General features: G+C 38.3%; 1 protein-coding gene across 7 annotated transcripts in view; it reads right to left on the bottom strand.

Annotated features, from left to right (window-relative positions):
* Nucleotides 1-21,775, bottom strand: part of ZNF521 (zinc finger protein 521) — a 297,436-nt gene that overhangs the window by 131,871 nt on the left and 143,790 nt on the right. For 4 of the 7 annotated variants that reach the window (XM_008261154.4, XM_017344090.3, XM_051851322.2 and 1 more), the window contains one exon: nucleotides 7,444-7,528. In XM_008261154.4, the coding sequence (XP_008259376.2) occupies nucleotides 7,444-7,528 (85 nt within the window). The remainder of the gene's footprint in view (nucleotides 1-7,443; nucleotides 7,529-21,775) is intronic. The other 3 variants (XM_017344089.3, XM_070050372.1, XM_070050374.1) reach the window with 1 other exon arrangement.

The following is a 21,775-nucleotide window of genomic DNA, read 5'->3' as shown; positions in this document are numbered from 1 at the left end:
GGGATATGTGTCAGGAATAAATAAATAATCTAATTATTAAGCCACTTCCTGTCAAGTTAACTCCAATTTGTTGGCTTTTGAAGGCAACAAAACGAGGCATTTTTCCTCATTATGCTTCTCTTTTTATACCAGTGGTAATCAGAGGCGGATTAAAGGGTGCCTGATTGGTTTTTTTGTCAAGGAACTGAGAAGCAGCCAACAGTACAGAAAAACAGAGTTGGGGTTAGAAGAAATTTCATGCTTGTCTCCTTTCCAGCTCCCTAACAGCCCACGCGGCTGCCCCATACAGTGCTGCCAGCTGTACAGCAAATGTGTACCCCTCCAACTGAGGCCTACCGGGCCACAGGCGCCATCCTGAGAGCTGTGAGATACCTTGCAATCTTGGCAGGTAGCTACTGCTGTCATAGGCATAATTCTAAAGGTGACCTACGAAACCCCATCAGCTCACCAAATGCAACAATATGAGCAGCTGAAGTTCGACACCCACTCTCCAGATTGGCTCCCTCTCCTTTGTTTACTGCTATTAATGGCCCTGCAACTAGGAAGTAACCTGTGGAAGCAGGTCATCGGAGACCCTTCCTCTTGGGTGGGTGTGAACCGAGCCCGTGGAAATAGGTCGTGAACCACGCATGCCCAGGCAAAAAAGCGTGCAAGGACGTCTGGATGTGTGTGTTTGGCCGCGATGGGGGTGGGGGGCAGGTGGGGGCGGTAGGGATTTCTGTTGCTTATTTTCAATGACTTTTCGAGCTCTCGTTCAGAAATGCTTTTGCAAAGTTCATTCAGAAACAGATACTTGTGTTGGATAATAAACATATCAAACAGAGAGTTGAAAAAACGGATGCACTCGTGGCATATTCTACCGGAAGTCAATGGCGAGGACAAATAGAGCTAGAAGCCCCACCATCGTGTCTCCGCGGTCACATGGCACTACCCATCTGGCACAGCCTTTCCTCCTAGCGTCTCTGTGCAGAGCCTAGCAGATAAGCTGGCATTCTTGTGAGGCCTCTTTAGGGGCAGCGTGTTCTAAAGAGGAACGCGAAACTGAATCTTGGATCCGTCCATGGGCTCAGCCAGAATCCTCATCCTCACAGAAAATTCACATCACAAGAAATGTCTAAGAGGCTTTCTTTGGGGCTTGTAAATTAGAAACGCCACTGACTGCCAGCATTTTGTACTCTCGTAAATCAAAGCTGCTAGACACAAGTGAAAACACACAACACGGATAAACATCTTGATTTGGCTTTTAATAGCTTACCATTGACATTGGGAGACGGGTCTGCAAATGTTCAAGAATCCAAAGAACCAAGAGGCGTTCTTGCAAGCGTGTCCTTCTTCTAGACTATCTTTTCCCTTTTCTGTTCCCTTAAACTGTCTTTCTGTTTGGAAGGCTGCTCATAAAGGAGACTTGCTAAGGGTCCTGCGGCCCCTCTTTGCACCCGCTAAACAGCATAGCTATGTTCTATTTATGCCCGTGGATGTCCTTTCTGAATACATCTTGAATTTTGGTTAAATTGCACAGATAATTAAACCCTCTTCATATTTACAGTCTGCTTCATTGGTACCATGAATTCTGTTTTCAGTTACTGTCTGCAAATTCCCTCTCTGAACAATTTCATACTAAGCAATAACACTTCATTTTACATGAGTTTTATCTGATGTCCCCATACAGAGCTGCCAGCTGTACAGCAAATGTGCGGTTCTCAAACTGAGGCCTACCAGGCCACAGGCTCCATCCTGAGATCTATAAGGCACCTTGCTGTCATTGGCAAGCTTTCCCTGCTATCACTGCGACCATCGCTCCACACTGCACACAACTTAAAATCATCTGATTATTAGAATTTGTGGCCCACGCTCCATTTTATCCTTTATTTAATCTATCCCCAGATCACACATTTGTTTAAATGTTTTGGCTGGTTTACAAATCATGCAGCCATCTGCACAGTAGGTGTGACACCATTTTTTAGACAAAAGTTACGTTACAAACAAAGATAAAGTCATCTGAGATGCTTTGGTGTTTGTTATTCTGCCCGGTTCACTTGGACCAACTCTAAGAAATAAATAGAATTATCAGTGTAAATCGATGAACATCTATGAAAAACAACACCCAGCAGAATGCCGAGTTTGCTCCATTACCTACGTTAATATCATGACAGCTGAGGAGAGATGACCTGGCCCACTTCTCAGCTCTCCTGTACAGATGGCTATTAAAGAGAAAGTATCCCTTTTGTATGGTGCATGTAGAAACCCTTTATGGGCTTTTCAAATAAGCCAGCATTGCCCACATGAGGGTAGCTTTCTGTTACCATTAAACTGCCCAGATTTCATCTTTTTTAATCCAGCTCTTGATGAAATAAGCCAGTATTTCATCATATTTAACACCAAATGCTTGTTTCTTAATTCCCTGAAATTTTTCAGCAATCAAATAAAGATGCTTTAAAATAATTCAATAGTCTTCTCATTCAGAGTAACTGCAAATCAAGGCTCCAAAGAATCTCAGTAATTTTGAGCTTCTTAGGACAGCGTGGCTATATATATGTACACATACGTGCATGTGTGTGTGCGCACACACACACATACACATACACATGCCCACACAGAAACACATTACTGTAGATTCATTTCTATTGATCTTTGTAAAACTGCCAATGAAAGAAGAGAGTTTAAAGGGCCATACGGCCCTTTATTTTCCTATGCAGACACACAGGATCTTTGGATATTTCCCTTCAAGACATATAAAATCTAAAACCACTATAGACCTCAAAATATTGGTTTTAGTCTATTCCAAAGCAAAAATGCTCAAGCTGAAATGATTCAGAGGTGATAGTGAATGTCACAAAACTATAATGAAGATTAGTCACATAGTAGACCATCCACTAAAGAAATGAAAGAGAAAGAATGCCATTTGTGACCTTGGGCATCAAGCAAACTGCAGAATGTATGAATGTCACTTGTCACAAGACTAAAATTTCACCACATTGTTCACAACTGATTTATGCATCCTTTTTGTCTTGACATCTGTGATATATATCATGTGTGACATAACACATGGGGTACATATCTTTCCATACGCACTGAAGAAGAGTTGAATTTTTTCATGAGCTTTAAAAAATTGTGTTCCCCTCTAAGACAATGACTATTCGAGATACAAATAAAATTTTTTATTTGTATATATATATACAAATATAGTCAATGTATATAGTCAATATATATAGTCAATGGCTTTGCATCTGTGTTTTCCCATTAGCTATCACTTTGTTAAGACTAGTTTTGCTTTTCTGAATAAATCTGATCCTTTAAAACACTATTGCATCATCCTGGATCTGTCCAGGACACATCTATTAATGACTCTCTGGATTTTCCCATCTTTTCACAAAACAGGATATTCTGATACTTTATATGCAATTTTTCCTTTACAACACTCATCTTTTTGATCAAATGAAAAACATGAAAAGAAACCCCACCAAAGCTAATGCAGTTACCATTTCAAAGTGGACTTTAAAACATAATTCTTAGGTAAATGGTTTGTACCCATTCCCTTCATATTCTCCATCAGTAAACGTGGAAAAGGAATGCTGGCAACAGCCATAGCAGGAGCCTGACTGCTTATCCTCCAAGTCCATGGCCACAGTCATCAATTCCAAGGATAATGGTATTTCTCCCCTTTGATCATTTCTTTGTCAAGCTGACTGGCCTTCGATGGTGAGTGTACTGCTGGTTGTCTACCACCAGCCGCTCGCAATTTGCTCACTATGTTTCATGAGACAGTTGTTTGTGGCTGTTTGGAACACATTTGTCTCTTTGGGGATTTATCTGCTAGCTGCAATGCCAACCTCCATAGTGATCGAAATTTCTTTCTAACTAAAATAGATAATTAGAGGCTGGTAATTATTGGTCAAGAATTATCAGAGTGAAAAAATTAAGCTTCTCCTAAATAGTTCTTGGCAATGTCATCTCTTTATATCATCTCATGTCTAACAGCCCTTTATTCGGAGCACTTACAAATTTACTCTACTGCTGTTGAGCCTCGTAATTTTATATGAGGCAATGCCTTCGCTGGGTTAAACACATTTAAATTCTCTAGTCTTTTCTTTATTTGTGCTAATCCATACCAAATAATAATAATATAAATAATAATAATAATTAAAATCACAACAACAGCTATCTCAAAGAGGAAAATAACAAATATTTACCATGGTGATAAAAGAGAAGCGTGAATAGTAAATTAAAGGACATAATACACAATGGCTCCTTTCTGTATTCTCAAGTCAAACACCAGTGTAAACTATGTGAAATGAACAAAGGAAGACAAGAAAAATCTCCTCATCTGTAGAGACGTTAAAAGAGTGGGAGATCTTTCCCCAGGAAAGCTGTTAAAGTGTTTTGTAGCTCTTTGTGTGTGTGTATGTGAAGAAGACAAGAAACCCCTAAACAGGCACTGGTCTGATTTCTCACTGAAACTCTGTCAAAACGTGGTGGAGAGTGAAGCTTCTTTTTTTCCTTACTAGACGTAAGCCAAATCCCCAGTGCGTTTTTATTGAGTAATTATTCCTGCAACTCAGACCACGTGTCCACACAAGCTACACAACGGCATTTAAGAAGAGCACCTCTGGTATGTACCTGGTAGAAACACTGATGGTTTTCCTTTCACAAATGTCCCTGGCCAACAGCCTGAAACCAAGCACATCCAGAAAAAAAGTGTGGAGGTTGCTTGCAATTGCATTAAAACATATGTGCTACATAGAAAGGAATGCACAAGACTTGGTTAAAGAAGTAACTGACAGTTGCACCTCATTGGGTCATCTGCAGATCTTGTTTTCCATCAGGTGATATAATCCTTCCTCTAGACTGATTGAAATGTAAAACAAAATCTGTAAAACCACTATCTACCCTCTTAACAAAAAGAATAAGAGGCTTTTCAGATAGTCCCTAATCCCCCTTCCCTTGCTAAATGTCTAGTTGAGATTATTTTTTGATTAGACAAAAAACACACAGATACACAACCTAAAAATGCCTACCCTCAATGGAGGTATTTTAGCCAACAAAATAATGCTGCCTGCCTCATTTGAAAGACTAAGTATCACACTGGGATTTTAAAAAGGACATCTTAGCCTCTGTGACACCCTCCGGTTTTGCATCCTCTTTCTCTTGATAGTAACAACTCAAAGGGAGTTAAAGCACTTGGATGCATGGTCAACAGATAAAACAATTAAATGGATGCTATTCATTTATTTAGGCCTCAAGTGCAAGAGAATTACATATTTTATTATTAAAAATAGCATGAATATTAAATAACTAGGCTCTCTGTGAAAGGGAATGGAATTTGCTTCTCTGGTAGAAGGTGAACTGTTAAATGCTCAGATCCCAAGAGGAGGTGAATGTCATATTAATCCAGCATACGATAGAGGAGGGAGAGCCTTGGGAAAGTACTAATGATGCAAGGAATGTAAGATACATACAAAGAGAAAAGGTACAAAGCTGTTTGAAATGAGGGACCAGGGCAAACCAATGAGCGTGAAGGGCAAGGTGATACTAATATCAGAAAATCAGAAAGTCCTCTTAAGAGCATCCAGTTCAGATTCCATATGTACAAAAGTGTTCAGTATGGTGAAAATATATTCAGCTTGTTCATCTAGGTAAATTATAAATTTATTATCTAGGATAAATCAAAAATTCTGAAACAAAAGTAAGTTTACATTTAGTAGAACTAATCGGAAGTATGACCCACAACACTTCATTAAATTTTCCATAAGCTGCAAACCTCCAAGAAATGTGTTGACCCACAAGGCAGAACCACGAATGACTGGCACCAGCAAACTCTACTCAAAAAGATAGCTGGGGAATAGTAACTTTGGACATTTGGAAAATAGAATCCACTTTTTCCAATCTGCTCCTCCCCCTCCCTAAAGAAGCAGTTTTAAAAGTTTATATAAAAGAGCCTTTAATCTCAACCAGAAGGCAACTGCAAGGAAACAAACACATTATCTGAAACTTGTACATGTTGCCATTATCTTGTAAACACTCAAAACACTGTTTTCTATAATATTGAAAAGTATACTACCTCATGTATAAGAAAATCATTAATAATATTAGTACCTAAATAGAGAAAAATACCGAGATGAAGCAATCAATATTTGAGTTGTTATGTATAGGTTCCATTGTGCACAATTAAACACTTAGTCTTTTATAAGCAATAATCCTCCTAAAGACCCATCATTTGAAAACTATAAAGCACATCTTATTGAAAAACTATTAATCAATAGGCCAACATGCTTTTGAATTTATCTTCATTAATTTAGACAAAAGCTTTGGAAGATTTGTTTAGTTTTAATGATCAGTTAGGACAGTTGGAGCACCCCTTCTACTAAACATTCTTAGAATACTACTGAACAGGGTATAAAACAACTTATTTCCCCCTGCAAACAAGTTCCTAGTCCAACATACTGAATTCTCTTCCCTGTCTTACAGAGTTGTAAGATAGGAGAGCAGAGGCTAATTGGACTTTTAAAATATTATATCATAATTATTTGTGGAATTACAAAAGTAGCAGAAAATAAAAAAAAAAAAGCTCCCAAAGTATAAAATCACAAATGAGTAACAAAAATAGTATGAAGTAAGAGCAATTGTCATTTTACTGGTAGAAAAAGATCTGCTTGATAAAGTTTAATTGGCTGGTAAAACTCTTAGTGTTATTACTAAGTGCTTATCAAATTAAAAAACATAGGCAGTAATCCCTGAGGAATTAAGGGATAATGGGACAATGCGAGTAAGTCAAAGAATTATCCTTTTAGTTCTAGCCCATGTGATAAATGTAAAATCCTAAAAACACTGGCCTGGAATGACTTCAGAGATCTTTCCCCAAACCACATTTACAAAGATCTATGGAAGATTTGGTGGGGAATAAAACACGATTACTGAAAGATCTTTATGATCACGATTATTTCCAGGCTGCTGAAACCATACATATCAAACTATTTCATGGCAGTTTAAATTATTTATGTTTCCCTATCACAAAAACTCTCCACTTTAGATTTCGATACAGAGATGCTTAAGCAACACACAGTAGTGCCATTACCATAATAACTTCTGAAATTAAAACCTGTCTAAAACTCTATGGAAAGCTAACATCCAGTTCATTAACCATTCCTGTTAGTTTTCAATAATGCAAAAATGATTAGAAGTTTAATTTGTTAATCACCTGTGTTTTGACTGGCAGTAGATATATAATCCTCTGCAGAAGTCTAAAGTAGCCCTTGCAGAAAATCAAATGTGCTAATGCCTTATCAGGCCTAATAATAGAAATAAAAAAAAATCAATCATGCCTAGGTAAACCATTGATGGCTGAACAATTAATTCATCTTTACTTCTGTTTAATTATATAGACACTGATGTACACGAGTAGCAGAAAAAAAATCTAACTGTAGTAAGGTGTAAAGCATCACTCACCAATCATGTGATTTGCAACATGAACCTGAATATCCCATTCATTGTAGAAAACCATCTGACACTTGATGCATTGATAGGTCTTCTTCTGAGAAAACAAGTATAAACAGAATTATTTAGACAAATGTACTTTTATTGCTGGTTTGTTTACAAAACACACACACACATACACACACACGTGCATGCACACACACATAGAGCAATTTGTTAAGACACTGGTCTTACATATATCACTAACCATAATTGAGAGCTGCTTAGGAAAATTCCACGAGTTCTCACCAAGTCTTTGTGGCATGGTCCCATCAGTACACTTTTGGTTGCCAACATTTAGAAGAAACTGAGGCATGGAACATGGCATAATATATTTTTAAAGGTTCCTAAACTAAACAATGGAAGCTAGCATTAAAATATCCTTCCCACACAGCCAAGTTTCAGAAACCAGTGTGTGAAGATCAGGCACAATTCCCATTTGACTAAAACAACTGTGTTGTCTAACAAATGAAAATTCATGGAATCTAGCCAAAAGATTAAGAGAAGGTCATTTTTAGCTGAAGTCTAAAATTTAGGTGATGTTTCAAAAGTTGCTATGAACTAGCATTCACATATATACTTTCTCCTATAAAGAAATTTTATCTCCCTGAACATCAGTCCAGTATAGTACATATAGCAGCATTTCTGTTAAAATTCTGATAGCATAAATGAAGAAAGGGAGGCCCAGAGAAGTAAAAAGATTTGCCTCATGTCACAGCGCCACAGAGCTGGGAGGAGAACTAAGCTCCTGATCCCATATACAAGGCTCCCTGATAAAAGCAGATTTCATACTTTATTACCTGGTCCCGATTCATAGTGGATCAACTCAATAAATAATGTATTTGTTATGTTTTCAGTGTACACAATTATATAAATTCCTGTATCAGACTCAATATTTGCAATTAAAAACTACCTTGGAAAACAAAATAAACCATTATGAAATAATCTATTTTGAAAATCTCCTAAATGTATGGAAATTACATTCATAAAAATCACATAAATGACATTTGGTTATAAGCATTCCTACAGAATTATTACTTTACCTGTAGTCACATAAAATCATTTTACTAAATGGTATTGATAGGGAATACCATCTTGTAAATTACAATTAATTTTAAAGAACTCAAATTCTCTAGAATATAACAAAATAAAGATTTGAGATTAAAATGATAAAATTCATCAATGTGAATTTTTCCCAATTATTGTAATTTAACATAGAATTTCCTTCTGAAACAGGGGACAGCAGTCCTTGCAAACCACAAAAGTACAGGCACATTTCCAGTGGAAGCTGTCTAAATAACCTAACCATCTTTGTATGTTAGGTATGTTGTGAACTGAATGTGCTGAATCTAAATCTAACATGGACTTCAAACACCCTGACAATCACCGAGGAAGATTTACTACACAGGCTGTTTATAAGATGCTTTTGATGGTGACATATAGAGCAACATGTGTTGCGTAAATAACATCTATCCCTTTTTTTAACAATATTTCCCTTTAGAACTAGTTAGAAAATATTTCTTACTCCCAGATGACCTGCATTATATATTGTTTATTAGCATACTTCTAGCATTATTCCTGATATGTGACCTTGTTGAAAAACAAAGAAGCATAAACTTAATGGCTAGTCTTTTCTCTTGTTAGCACAGTAAAGCATACAGTATGTCGAAAACTGTCTCCAAAAATGATGACTGATGAATATGTTGCCAGAATATTACTAGGGCTTTTTTTTCTTTTCTGTTCTTATAATAAAGAATAAAATCACTTGAAAAGCCAAAATAATAAATACCAGCACTTATTGCTATCTTCAATATGAATGATGCATTTGAAGCTCTATGTATGTAAGTTTTCTTTTATCATAGAAAGAAAATGCTTTAGTTGCTATTGATAACTTAAATACTAATTCTCTCAACACTTAAAAACAATGCTTGGGATACTATATTCCACTTTTATTAATAAAGCCACGTGCTTATGGATAAGCTCCTCAATCTGCAGCCCTATAAGAATTTAATGTGATCAAAGACAACGGACCAAGATTTTAAAATACACCAGCTTGGTCTCTACCTCACCATACTTTTTTACATTTTCTACACACAAAGCAGCAACATGTACACTGCGGGGTGTATAGGGTTTTATTTTAAAGCCATGATGAAAATTCATTTCACTTTTTATTTAAAAAAACATTTTCAATGACCTTTAAAGCATCCCTCATTATAATTATAGATTCTTAACAAAATATTTGAGAGACCCCTGTGCAGCTGAACACCATTTTTAAGTGAACGTCTAACCTCTGAACAGTGCAGGCCTGCGGGAGCTCATGGCCTCAGAGGTAAGTCTATTTCAACTGACCAGGTAACTCATCCCAATTCTACACCCAAATCTACTTTTCTGCTTTCACCCACCAAACCATCCTCTAGGCTCAGGTGCTATAAAGAGCAGGTTGAATCCCTTGTCCTAATACAACAGTTACATTAACCCCATTTCAGGCTGCAAACAGGGGTACAGTGTAAGGAAACGCTTAGAGCAACTTCTATACTGGCTACCTCCCTCCAGGTCAGTGTTTTAATAAAAAGGAGCCCCAAATAAGGCCTGGGACTCGAGGTGTGACCTGACTTGCAGCACTCAGGCGGACTGTCACCTCCCTTAGGACAATTACTTCCATTTATATAAAAGACAACAACAGAAAAAGTCGAGAGAGCATTTCTTTTAAAAGCAGATAAAAGTAGAAACAGAACTTCCATTGTTTGGGCCCAGATTGGCCTTTATCAACGCTTAAGTTGTCAATTTACTTGAAATGCTAATTTAGTACAATTTTTAAAAGAGACTTTTTTTCATTAGCCTTTTTAAATGTGCTGCTTGGGAGTGGGATTGTCATTTCCTGATTGTTCTCCTTTGTTTTCTGATACTGATAGATGTAATTATCAAGGATACAACTTTTTCCCAGCACCTCATTATTTTTGATTGATTTTGAGAACAATTTAAATGTGCCTTTTTGACATTCTTGTTTTCAGTTATACTGTGGTTAAGGTACTCAGAGACTTTCAGAAAAGAGCATCTCATAAATTAAAAAAAATGTGATTAGGGATCTTTAATAATGTATAGCTTTAAAAATTATTCTGATTAATCCTATCCCCCTCCATCTCACCTTATCCCATTAGGACTGAATCTTCACATTTAAGTCTCACCAAATTAAAAAATAATTTACAATAATATTTTAAAATTATATTTTGCAGTTGTACACTACTTTGATATTTAGAAAAACATCTTATGTTTAAAAGAACCTCAATGAGTCCATAAGAATGATAATAATCTGCAAAAACAGAAACCAATCTCAACTGTCACCACTGAAGGGGACTACTACAAACATTCTGTCTCCAATAAGCAGTAATGAAAAGGACAGAGCACCTTGCATTATGAGGAGGAAGTCAAGTCAGTGCCTATTTGATGAGGGAAAGGTCTTTATAAATGAGTAACAATAGGAGAGATGATGAAATTAGAAATTCCCAATTTTAATCCAGATATAGACTTATAAAGTAAGCATGGTCACATGTTAACAACAACTAAATCTAGTTTCATATCTGAAGATTTGGATAATAAAAGTGGGACTAAAGGAAAATTCATAATATGCAACTTTTTTAAAGATTTATTTATTTATTTGACAGAGTTACACAGAAAGAGAAGGAGAGGCAGAGAGAGAGAGAGAGAGAGGTCTTCCATCTCCTGGTTCACTCCCCAAATGACCACAATGGCCAGAGCTGGGCTGATCCAAAGCCAGGAGCCAGGAGCTTCTCCAGATCTCCCACGCGGATGCATGGCCCAAAGACTTGGGTCACCCTCCACTACTTTCCCAGGCCATAGCAGGGAGCTGGATTGGAAGTGGAGCAGCCAGGACTCGAACTGGTGCCTACATGGGATGCCAGTACTGCAAGCGGTGGCTTTACCTGCTATGCCACAGCGCCGGCCCCAATACATAGTTTTTAAGACTAAATATAATCTGATTAATCCCATATCTACTGCTCATTTTATACCCTTCATACTTGCTAAGCATGAGAAAATAATTTGTACTTAGTTTTTGTAAGTAGCTTTGCAAACATTTTTGGTAATTTTGTTCCATTATTATTTTTTTACCCAAAGCTGACATATAAACTCTAAGGAATCTCATTTATTTCATAAAGTAATACTAATTTCTTATAATCGTATCATACTGCACAGTCTATAAAGAACACACATACATAAACTCCCTCGCAACAATCCTGTGATGGTCTATCAAGCAGGGATTCATACCCTCATCTGCAGATCAACTAAGTGACCTGTCCAAAGTCACGAGGCTTGTGAAGGCCAGGACACTACTCAGCCTCCTACCCACTGGGTTCATTTGCAGGCAGAATTACAATTTTGGGCACAAATTACATTTTAGGTACATATTGAAAGAAAGCTTTCCTTAGAAGTGCATAGTGCTTTGGTGACTGGCAATGCCAGGGAGCATAGGAAAATACCTTACGGCAGGGAAGGAAGAGTTTCTAGACACTTTACCCTTGGGCTCCTGGTCCTAGACCTGTAACTAAAACCCGTGGGGTAGAATTGGCTCCATCAACTCCTTTAGTATATTTCAAGATTCTCCCCTTCCTTTTCCATGTTTTGCAGTCTTATTGTCATTTTTTTAACTGTGTATTTACATTTATTTATCCTGCTCGATCCAAAACCAATTTCAATCTGAGATCTCAGGTATGTCTTCAATCCCCAAGATTTTCTCTCTTACACTCTCAACGTCCACTGAATTCCTATACTGCATGGTTTGCAGTCTCTCCAAGTTTTCTCCATGTATCATGTACACATGAGGGTTCTTTGAAAAGCTGGTGGAAATTGTAATTAAAAGATAAATTTTGGTGTGAAAAATTTTGAAGCCTCTGTGTAGCTTTTTTATGCATAGCTTTCCATGAACTTTTTAAAGATCGCTTATAATTTTTTTAAAGATTTATTTATTTATTTAAAAGGCAGAGTTACACAGAGAGAGAAGAAAAGGCAGAGAGAGAGAGGTCTTCCATCCACTGTTTTACTCCCCAATCGGTTGCAATGGCTGGAGCTTCACTGATCCGAAGCCAGGAGCCAGGAGATTCTTCTGGGTCTCCCACATGAGTGCAGGGACCAAAGGACTTGGGCCATCTTCCACTGCCTTCCCAGGCCATAGCAGAGAGCTGGATCGGATGGAGCAGCTGGGACTTGAACCAGCGCCCACATGGGATGCCGGCTCTGCAGGTGGCGGCTTTACCTGCGACACCACAGCACCAGTCTCAATCCCTTATAATCTAAAAATCAGTTTGTCTATGTCCAAAGAAGGTGGTAGTCTCTGTATTCCTGAAAACCACCGTTGTCTAGTCTGCCCTATCTACCAAAGCGCTTATTTCAATGGCTATTTTTCAACTCTAATATTTCTAATTTTAAATAATCAAATGATCCAGTTCTATTTTTTTGCTTAGATTTGCACATTTGTCATTTTTAATGGAAATCATTTCTGCATCTATCCTTCAGAGTTTCTAAATACACTTACTTTAATAAAAAATTTATTTATTTATGGGGCCGGCGCTGTGGTGCATGGGTTAATGCCCTGGCCTGAAGCGCCAGCATCCCATATGGGTGCCAGTTTGAGACCTGGCTGCTCCACTTCCAATCCAGTTCCCTGCTATGGCCTGGGAAAGCAGCAGAAGATGACCCAATTCCTTGGGCCCCTGAACCCACATGGGAGACCCAGAAGAAGCTCCTGGCTCCTGGCTTTGGATCGGCGCAGCTCCGGCCATTGCTGCCAATTGGAGAGTGAACCATTGGATGGAAGACCTCTCTCCCCCTCTCTCTGCCTCTCCTCTCTCTGTATAACTGTGACTTTCAAATAAATAAATAAATTTTTTAAAGATTTCTTTATTTATATATTTGAATATCAAAGCCAACAGAGAAACCAAGATCTTCCATCCAGTGAGTGGTTCACTCTCCAAATGCCGACAGCAGCCACAGCTGGGTCAGGCCAAAGCCAGCCCAGAATTCCTTCTGGGTCTTCTACACAGGTGGCAGGGACCATCATCCACTTGAGCCATTATCCACTGTCTTCCCAGGCATATTAGCAGGAAGCTGGAGAGGAAGCAGAGCAGCCATGCCTGGAACTGGCCCTCCAATATGGGATGCCAGTGTCACAAGTGGCAGCTTAACCCATTGTGCCACAACACTGGCCCCTAAGCATCCTTATTTCAAAGTTTTTGTCAAACCTTTCTATATAAATACTTTCTTCTGGGTGTCAGAGTCGTTGGGTTTCTTTGTACTGTTTGCTCCTTTACTAGCATTAGACTCATTGGCATACTCTGGAGTCTTGGTTTGAAGCCCATTTGTAGTGAAAGATGTTTTTCCTATGTGCTCATCCCTCCTTCTCTAGTTTTGCCATTGTTTCTACTAGGCCATGCCAGGTGCCTGGACCACAGCCTCTGAGGGACATTTTTAGTGTATCTGCTGGGATTGCAGGGATAGAGTGGATGTTATTGGCGAAACCATAGATGCAGCTCCACCGTGAGCTCAGTTTTGTGTCACAACACTTTATCTTTCTTCCCACCCCTTTAACCCTCCAGCCACAGCACCCAAATTCCTGCAATAGTCAACAGGAAAATTTTTTTCCAATGTCTCATCGTCAGCAAGGGGGTTCTCGTGGGCCCCACTTGTAACAGCAGATCTGGCTCTGTCCTACTGGGATGCAAACTCCAATTACCACGTTCTATCGAAGGAAGGGTCCAACTGACCCCTGACTTCAGCCTTCATAACCACTGACTTTAAAATTTTGGTTTCTGATTTTCAAAGAAAAAGAATTGTTTTTCCAGAACCACTTTTCTCTCTTTATATTTTATTTACCATTGCTGTTAAGTTTGAAACATCAAAGCATGAAGGTTACAGAGCCATCTTTCCAGAGTGTTCCACAGCCGCAGTTCCCTCTCTCTCACCAATCCCAAGCTTGGTGGGGCATTTCAAGGCAGGCTGTCTAAGACTGGGTCAGCAGGCTGGAATTTGGAAGTTGTGTAGTCAGTGGAGCTACACAATATTCCTTCCAAATACACTAAAGCTGTCTTAGTAGGAAAGAAACTTTACAATCTTCTTTCTGTATGTAGTTGCTATTTAGTGGCTTCATCATTTAAGTTGTGTGACCAATCACTTAACTATCGTGAGTCTTAGTTCCCTTCCCTGTAAATTAAAAATAATAAAATTTACAACTCAGAGTTGATGTGAGAATGATGTAAAAGTGCTTAGCATCATGCCTACCATGTCACAGGCTTGCATTAAATGGTAAGTGCTGTTATTACTCGTTACTTGACAGGTTATTATGAGGGTGGAATGACATATGAGGTGAAGGGTCCGGTACAGCAAAGATGCTTGTCAAAGGTTAGGTGTCACCCTTTCAAGTGGACTTTGAAGCATATTAAAATTTCTTCCAAGTGGAAGCCACCAATTTAGATTGTATGACAATTAATGAGGGTTAAACAAAGGTTTATTAAATAAAACTTTATACTAATAGTATAAAGAATATCACAAGTTGGTGACTGTGTTGAGAGATGGGATGCACAAGCAGGTAAGAGGCTGTATCACGGTTGAAAGTAACGAAGAGAAAAGAGATTTTTTTAATGACTCTGGCAAGATATGCTTCCATTGTAAGAATGGACATATTAATTACAAATGAAATATATATTTAAGGTCAGTAGCACTTTTACTTGGCCCTGTTTCATTGGCAAACAAATGAAATAAACCAGCAGCTTTCCACAAATACTCAAGAATTCAGATATTTTACTAATTTAACTTAGTGATTTTGTAAGTAATTCTAAAGTTATGAAAATAAGTTATTGAACAGAGGTGGGGAAATGGTTGAAATGAAAGCTACTAGGGATCAAAAGTATGCCAAAATAATCTGCAGAAAAAACCTAAGTACCAGTATTCTAGTGTATGTTCCTGGGGTCGGTAAAAGGACACAATTGTCTTACAATGCTGGTTCATATCCTGAGATAAAGGCTGTGTAACACTTTGCACAATGCTGGCACATAGTTCAATAATATAATAACCCAGGGATATTAAACATGATTCCTCGACTACAGGGGCTGTGAGTGTGGGGAAAACATGCCCCCATACACATTAAATTGTTTTTAGTATTTTGCCTTAATAGGATGGCACAACAGTTCAGGACTAAGTGCCTGCATGAGTATGGGGGAGGAGAAGATAATGGGGACTGGTCATATAGTTACAGATAAACCTGGTCTGGGAGAATCAGAGAAAACTCCCCTGGAGACCTAAAATTTGGTTCATTGTCTGAAATGGGAATAATTTTCTTGAGCGTAAAACTCTAACAACATGCCTACTACACAGCAGGCAAGTTGCTCATAGGCTGGGGGTATTTGGTGGGATGGGAGGGGTAATTCAGGACCAAAACAAGACTAAAGAAGATTGGCCAATTGGCTGGACAAAAAAGGAGAGAAACAAAGATCTAGTTAGGAACAAGCCTCGACCAAGACATTTCTATTATTTTTTATTTATTTGAGAGGCAGAGTTAGCGAATGTCTCTCTTCATACTTGAACTTGATGTCTCACATTAACAGCTGAATTTGAGCCCCCATTTCCTGTGATGACAGATGCTTTGTTAGGCTGACATATTTATCTCCATTCTTGTTTCTCCTGATTCACATTTTGGAGTCTCTCCCAGGGGACATGGTTTATTCCCCTCCGTACACAGGTCACAGAGACTCCAGTTAAAATATCTTCTTCTAAATTCTCTCATTTAATGTGATAGATTCAGTTGCTGATTATTTCTATGCCGTGGCAAATCTACCTGAATCAAAAATCCTATAATGTTTTCCACAGAGTTGGCAGTCATTAAATTTTGTCTATTGACTGTCCATAGGACAATTTAATGAGTCACCTGCATCCATCACTCTCATGCCCAGGGTTCTACCTAGGCTGATCCACTTCTGTCTGCAAGGCTTCCTGCCACCTTATACAGCACCAGAAATCAGTGAATTGCAAAAGTATGCATAGCAGATTAAACTGATGCTGTAAAAAGACAAAAAAAAAAAAATCACGGGAGCATGTGCTAATTCTTTTTGAATTAGAACAAGGAATTTGCCTTTAGTTACCCATGGTTGTAATATTTTGTTAATTCCTAGCTTGAAGAGATTTATGATTCATAGTAAATGCCACTTAACTTCCTGCACTGACTGTTTTATAAATGTTCATCTCATTCAGGTAAGATCAGAGGTTGAGGGTAGGGGAATAAGGACTTAAATAATGACTCTTCTACAAACAAAAATCTAAAGAGAAAAGGAAGAAGTCACAATGTTTGACTTATACCAAGTTACAGTCTATTTGTTTCCACTCCTGGAGGTTGTTAGTACAAATGACAATCCCACCATAAGCCAGGAGAAAGTTTTGAGGCAGAAAAAACATTTTAGAATCCATCAAGAAATATTTTCTTAAGCATGTAACTTCTATCCTAAAAGCAAACTGAGATGTTGGGCTAAGTAAACTTTATGAGGCATCAGAACCATTTGACAAAGAATGTTCATAAATGTCAAAGGAATTTCACATTTATCATGTATTAAATCAGAAAAGTTTCTTTTTGATTCTCTTACAAATAACTGTATGTTGTATCAAAATTATTTCAGTAAAACTAATCTAAGCCCTAGTGGGTGAGGAGCTCTTTAAAGGTAGGTAGAGAGGTGGGCATTTGGCCTGCGTTGAAATGCCTGCATCCCATATCAGAGTGCCTGCGATCAAGTCCTGGCTCTGGTTCCTAATTCCAACTTCTTGCTAATGCAGACCTTGGGAGGCAGCAGGTGACTCAAGGAGTTGTGTTCTTACCACACACATGGGATACACCTGCACTGAGTTCTTGGCTCCCAGCTCCTGTCTCCCCCAGCCTTGGCCAATGCGGATATTTGGAGAGTAAACCAGGAGCAGGTAGGAATTCTTTCTTTCTACTAAAGTAGTAATAATAATAAAAATAAAGGTAGGTTAAGGGCTATGTGTAACCTATTTTGGGCCACTGTGATAATTATTTTTCCATAATAAATTAATGTGGATAAATCATACCTGCCTATTGTACAGAAATCCTTACTTCCTTACACTTCTCTCCACCTGAAAGCTCCTGTGGAGTCCCAGGTATTCTCCCTTATTCCGATTCCCAGTCCATCCTCCCAACTGTCTGTCACAAGAATAATCCATCTGCTGGCAACTTCGTGTTTCAACTACAAAATCTGCTCCTTATTTTGGTCATTTCAGTTACCCAAGTAAGTGCTCAAACAACCTCTTTCCCTGGTGGGTTTTACCTCCCTTGAGACCTCTTGCTGCAGTCCTCCCACACCTGGCCATCCTCCATGCCCCCTTCCCCTCCTTCATTGCTGTTCTGCCTTCTCTTGTCCACCCCTTCCACTTGAACAGCTCTCCTCCTAAGGCAGGTCAGGTCAACCTTCTCTACTCCTGCAGACCACTCCTGAAACACACCTGCTTCAGCACACTGTTAACAATTACACCCACACATCACTGTGGGTGTGGATCGCATTAGTCCTTTTGTTTGTATCCTCAAATCATACATTTTTTAGTATAGAGAAGTCCTTGCTTTATCTATTTTAAAACATGTCATACAGTCACAATGTATGTAAATGTACAGTGGTAGCATTCTTTCCACCCTTTAACGGAAATTATTTGCTTTTTCAAATTCTTCCCCATTCAGTATTCCAAACAAGACACAGAAAAAAATACTCTCATGTCCTTTGTATTTCCAGAGATAACAGTACAAGAAGCTTCCATGGAGTTTTAGAATTGAAAGGGACAAAAGAGTTCAACTAGTTCAAATTTCTTCCTGTTAAACAGTGGTCCAGGGAAATCAAGTGACCGTGCCAATGACTCATAGAAAGTGACCAACATAGGGCCCAGTGTTGCAGTGCAGTGGGTTAAGCCTCGGCTTGCAACACTGGCATCCCATATGGGAACGCTGGTTTGAGTCCCAACTGCTCTGCTTCTGATCGAGTGTCTTGCTAATGCGTCTAGAAAGCAATGGAAGATGGCCCAAGTACTTGGGCCCCTGACACCCATGTGGAAGACCCAGATGGAGTTCTGAGCTTTTGGCTTCGGCCTGGCCCTGCCCTGGCCATTGAGGACACTTTGGCAGTGACCCAGCAGATGGAATATCTTTCTCTCTCTCTTTCTCCCCTACCCACCTTGTCACTCTGACTTTTAAATAAATGAATTTTAAAGAGAGAGAGAGAGAGAGAGAGAGAGAGAGAGAGAGAGAGAGAATCAAACACAGAAAGCACGGATCTCAAGGCTGACATGAACACAGCCACATGCACTTGGCGGGGTACATATTTCCAGGAAGGAGTCGCCAACTATTGCCAAGTTGCTGCTCCATCCTGCTTACAACTTACTGGAGCTCCTTTCAGTACTGGACTACAAGACCATCTCCAAGGCAAGGCCTCACCATTGCTTCTTCCTGCTACTAACAAACAGCTGCCTTCTTTGAGGGGTCTCATTTCTCAGAGTACATTTGGCAAATAATTTACGACATGAGGAGTCTTCAAAAAGTTAACAAAAAAGTGCATATTAAAAAATCATGCAGATTTCAAATATTTTGCACCAAAATGAATTTATCTTTTAATCTCACTTTTTTCTAAGAAGTTATTGAAGTTCCCTCATATAGGTTGCACATTTCTTATCTGAAGTGTTTTAGATTTAGAATTTAAATATGAATATTTGCATATATATAATGAGACGTCTTGGGGGATGGGATTCAAGCCTAACTTAAGCACAAAGTTCATTTAAGCTTCAGGTACACCTAACACACATAACCTGAAGGCAATTTTATACAACATTTTTGGTGCACTTGCATTTGGACTGTGAACTGTCACCTGAGGTCAGAGGCATAATTTTCCATTCGTGGCATCATGTCAGTACCCAAAATGTTTCTGATTTTGGTACATTTCAGAGTTTCGGATTTGGGAGACTCAACTGTATTATACCAAAAGTATCTCTTCACGTTACAGTCTAAGGTTCCCTGTCACATAAGGAACAATGTCTTCCTTCTCTGTTCAGCTTCAGTGCCCAGAATACTGCTGGACACTTGGGAAGGGATGAATGAACTAAACAGAAGTGAGTAAGGGCTTTTTACACTTCACACCAAGTGTTGTCAGGGAAATGGATCAGAGAGAATGCATCCAACTTCTGTGTCGCAACACCAGACAAGATCTCCGAGTCTCCCTTTAGATTATTCCAGAAAAATGAAACTTCAGACCAAATTAGAAATTTTGAATATAAAAATACCAAGTTATAATCTGGGAAAATATGAGATCCTTTTTCTACCAGACTCCTGTTTTTGAAGATTTTCTGAAACGAGCAGAGGAAAGCACTAAGAAAAACAGGGCAATACCAAATTTGACATTGTGCAAACTAAACACCTTGACTTTTTGTTTAGATTTTCTTTATATGTCCAGGGGACAAATCAGTCATGCTTTTAAAAGACATTTTGGGATCTCATGGTTAAATATTTTTAATATACACTGAGGAATATTCCTGTTTATAATCCAGACACCTCCTTGTCATCTTCAAGGATATGTGATCCACTTTTTGACAATATATTTGCTTTTAGTAAATTTAATTCTTTTGCAAGAGGAACATGAAACAACAGATGTGTTTGCATGTGTGTACCCAGGGCTTATGCACAATGCCTACCACATGTTTGAAACTCAATAACTACTGAGCAAATGAATGAATGGACTAACTAGACTCAAATTAATCTAAACAGTGTAAGAAGCCTGTTTTGGAATGATTTATATTTGGTGTAAGAAAATATCGATGTAGGTGAAATTATGATGCTAAAAGAACTGGTCAGTCCCAATAGGTATAGACATCAAACTTACAGGGTTTTCTGAGTTTTTCAACTACTATATCAGGTCATTTAATCCCTCTCCCTCCTTCTCTTCCTCCCTTCTACTCACCCTCCCTCTGTCCATCCTACTATTCCCCAATGGACTTTTTTTTTTTTAAGAGTGATCCTTATTTATTAAATGGTCACTACCCCTAATTATATGATCAATTTCTGGACATTTCAAGCGTTTATTATGGCTCAATTTAGCTTCTTTATTACCTAAGCCAAACGTAGACATGTAAAACTTCCAAGATCTGTGTTATGAAGTGATGCTGACACTATACTTTGACGACTTAGGTGTATCAATGGCAGTTTTATTTCTAACTCATATTGTGTGTTTGCTTCAAAGTCTCTACTTTTTAAAAAATACTTATTTGAGAGAGACAGAAAGAGGCTGATTGACTCCCCAAATGCTTTGTAATGGCTGAGACTGGCTTGGGTCAAATCCACGAGCTGGGGATTTAACCCAGGTCTCCCACATGAATAGCAGGAACTCAAGTACTTGAGCCATCATTGCTGCCTCCCTGGGTCCTGGTATCAGTGGGAATCTTGAAAGGGATCTGGAACTGGGTACAGAACCTAGGGCATCTGATATTAGACATGGGCATCCTAGCCTGCACCTTAAACATTAACCCAAATGCCTACCCCAATAGCAACATTTAAAATATAAATTTATATTCTTAAAATAAATCATGGGGTTATGGTTCAAAATAAAAGTCCTGCTCCCTCCAAGAAACAAAATAAAACTTTAATCATCTTTTCTTCCTCCCCCATCAGAATGTTAATTCATAGAAACATTGCAGTCAATTTGAGGCAAACAAATAATAGCCCTTTAAAACTACCTCCCTCTCAAAACTATTCATTTGCTTTCTGGGCTTAGGGGATAAATATTTTATTTTGATATTCACTTATTATTCCTTTTATATTCAATTTTTACTTAAATGTTGTTTCTCCAAGAACTGTTTTACTCCCCGGCTCTCTTTCACAGGTTTCAACCCATAACACAATTGAGCATTTTTTTTCCCTAACTATGATTACATTTTTTACCTACATACCCGTCACTCGCATTTTTTATGTTTTTCTACATTTATATTTATGGTTGCCTGATACTATCCCCAATCTCAAAGCAAATGAAGCAATAATTTATATTTGTGGTCTTTACACTCTCTTTGCTTCTAGGTTAGTATTGCATCTAGGTTTGATTTTAATATTTAATTATGTTTTTCTACTTCATCAACTTTGTGGAAATATGATGACTTATTTAGATGCATTTTGACTAAATAAGCTATAGTCCAGCATTAGATGACATTATTGTATGTTGTAATAAATTAACTGAAAAACATTACATAAATAAATTATATGTGCACATATATA

This window comes from Oryctolagus cuniculus, chromosome 10 (genome assembly GCF_964237555.1).
Source record: "Oryctolagus cuniculus chromosome 10, mOryCun1.1, whole genome shotgun sequence".
NCBI lineage: Eukaryota > Metazoa > Chordata > Mammalia > Lagomorpha > Leporidae > Oryctolagus > Oryctolagus cuniculus.
The sequence above is the reverse complement of the archived record's forward strand: the minus strand, read 5'-3'. Positions and strand labels throughout refer to the sequence as shown.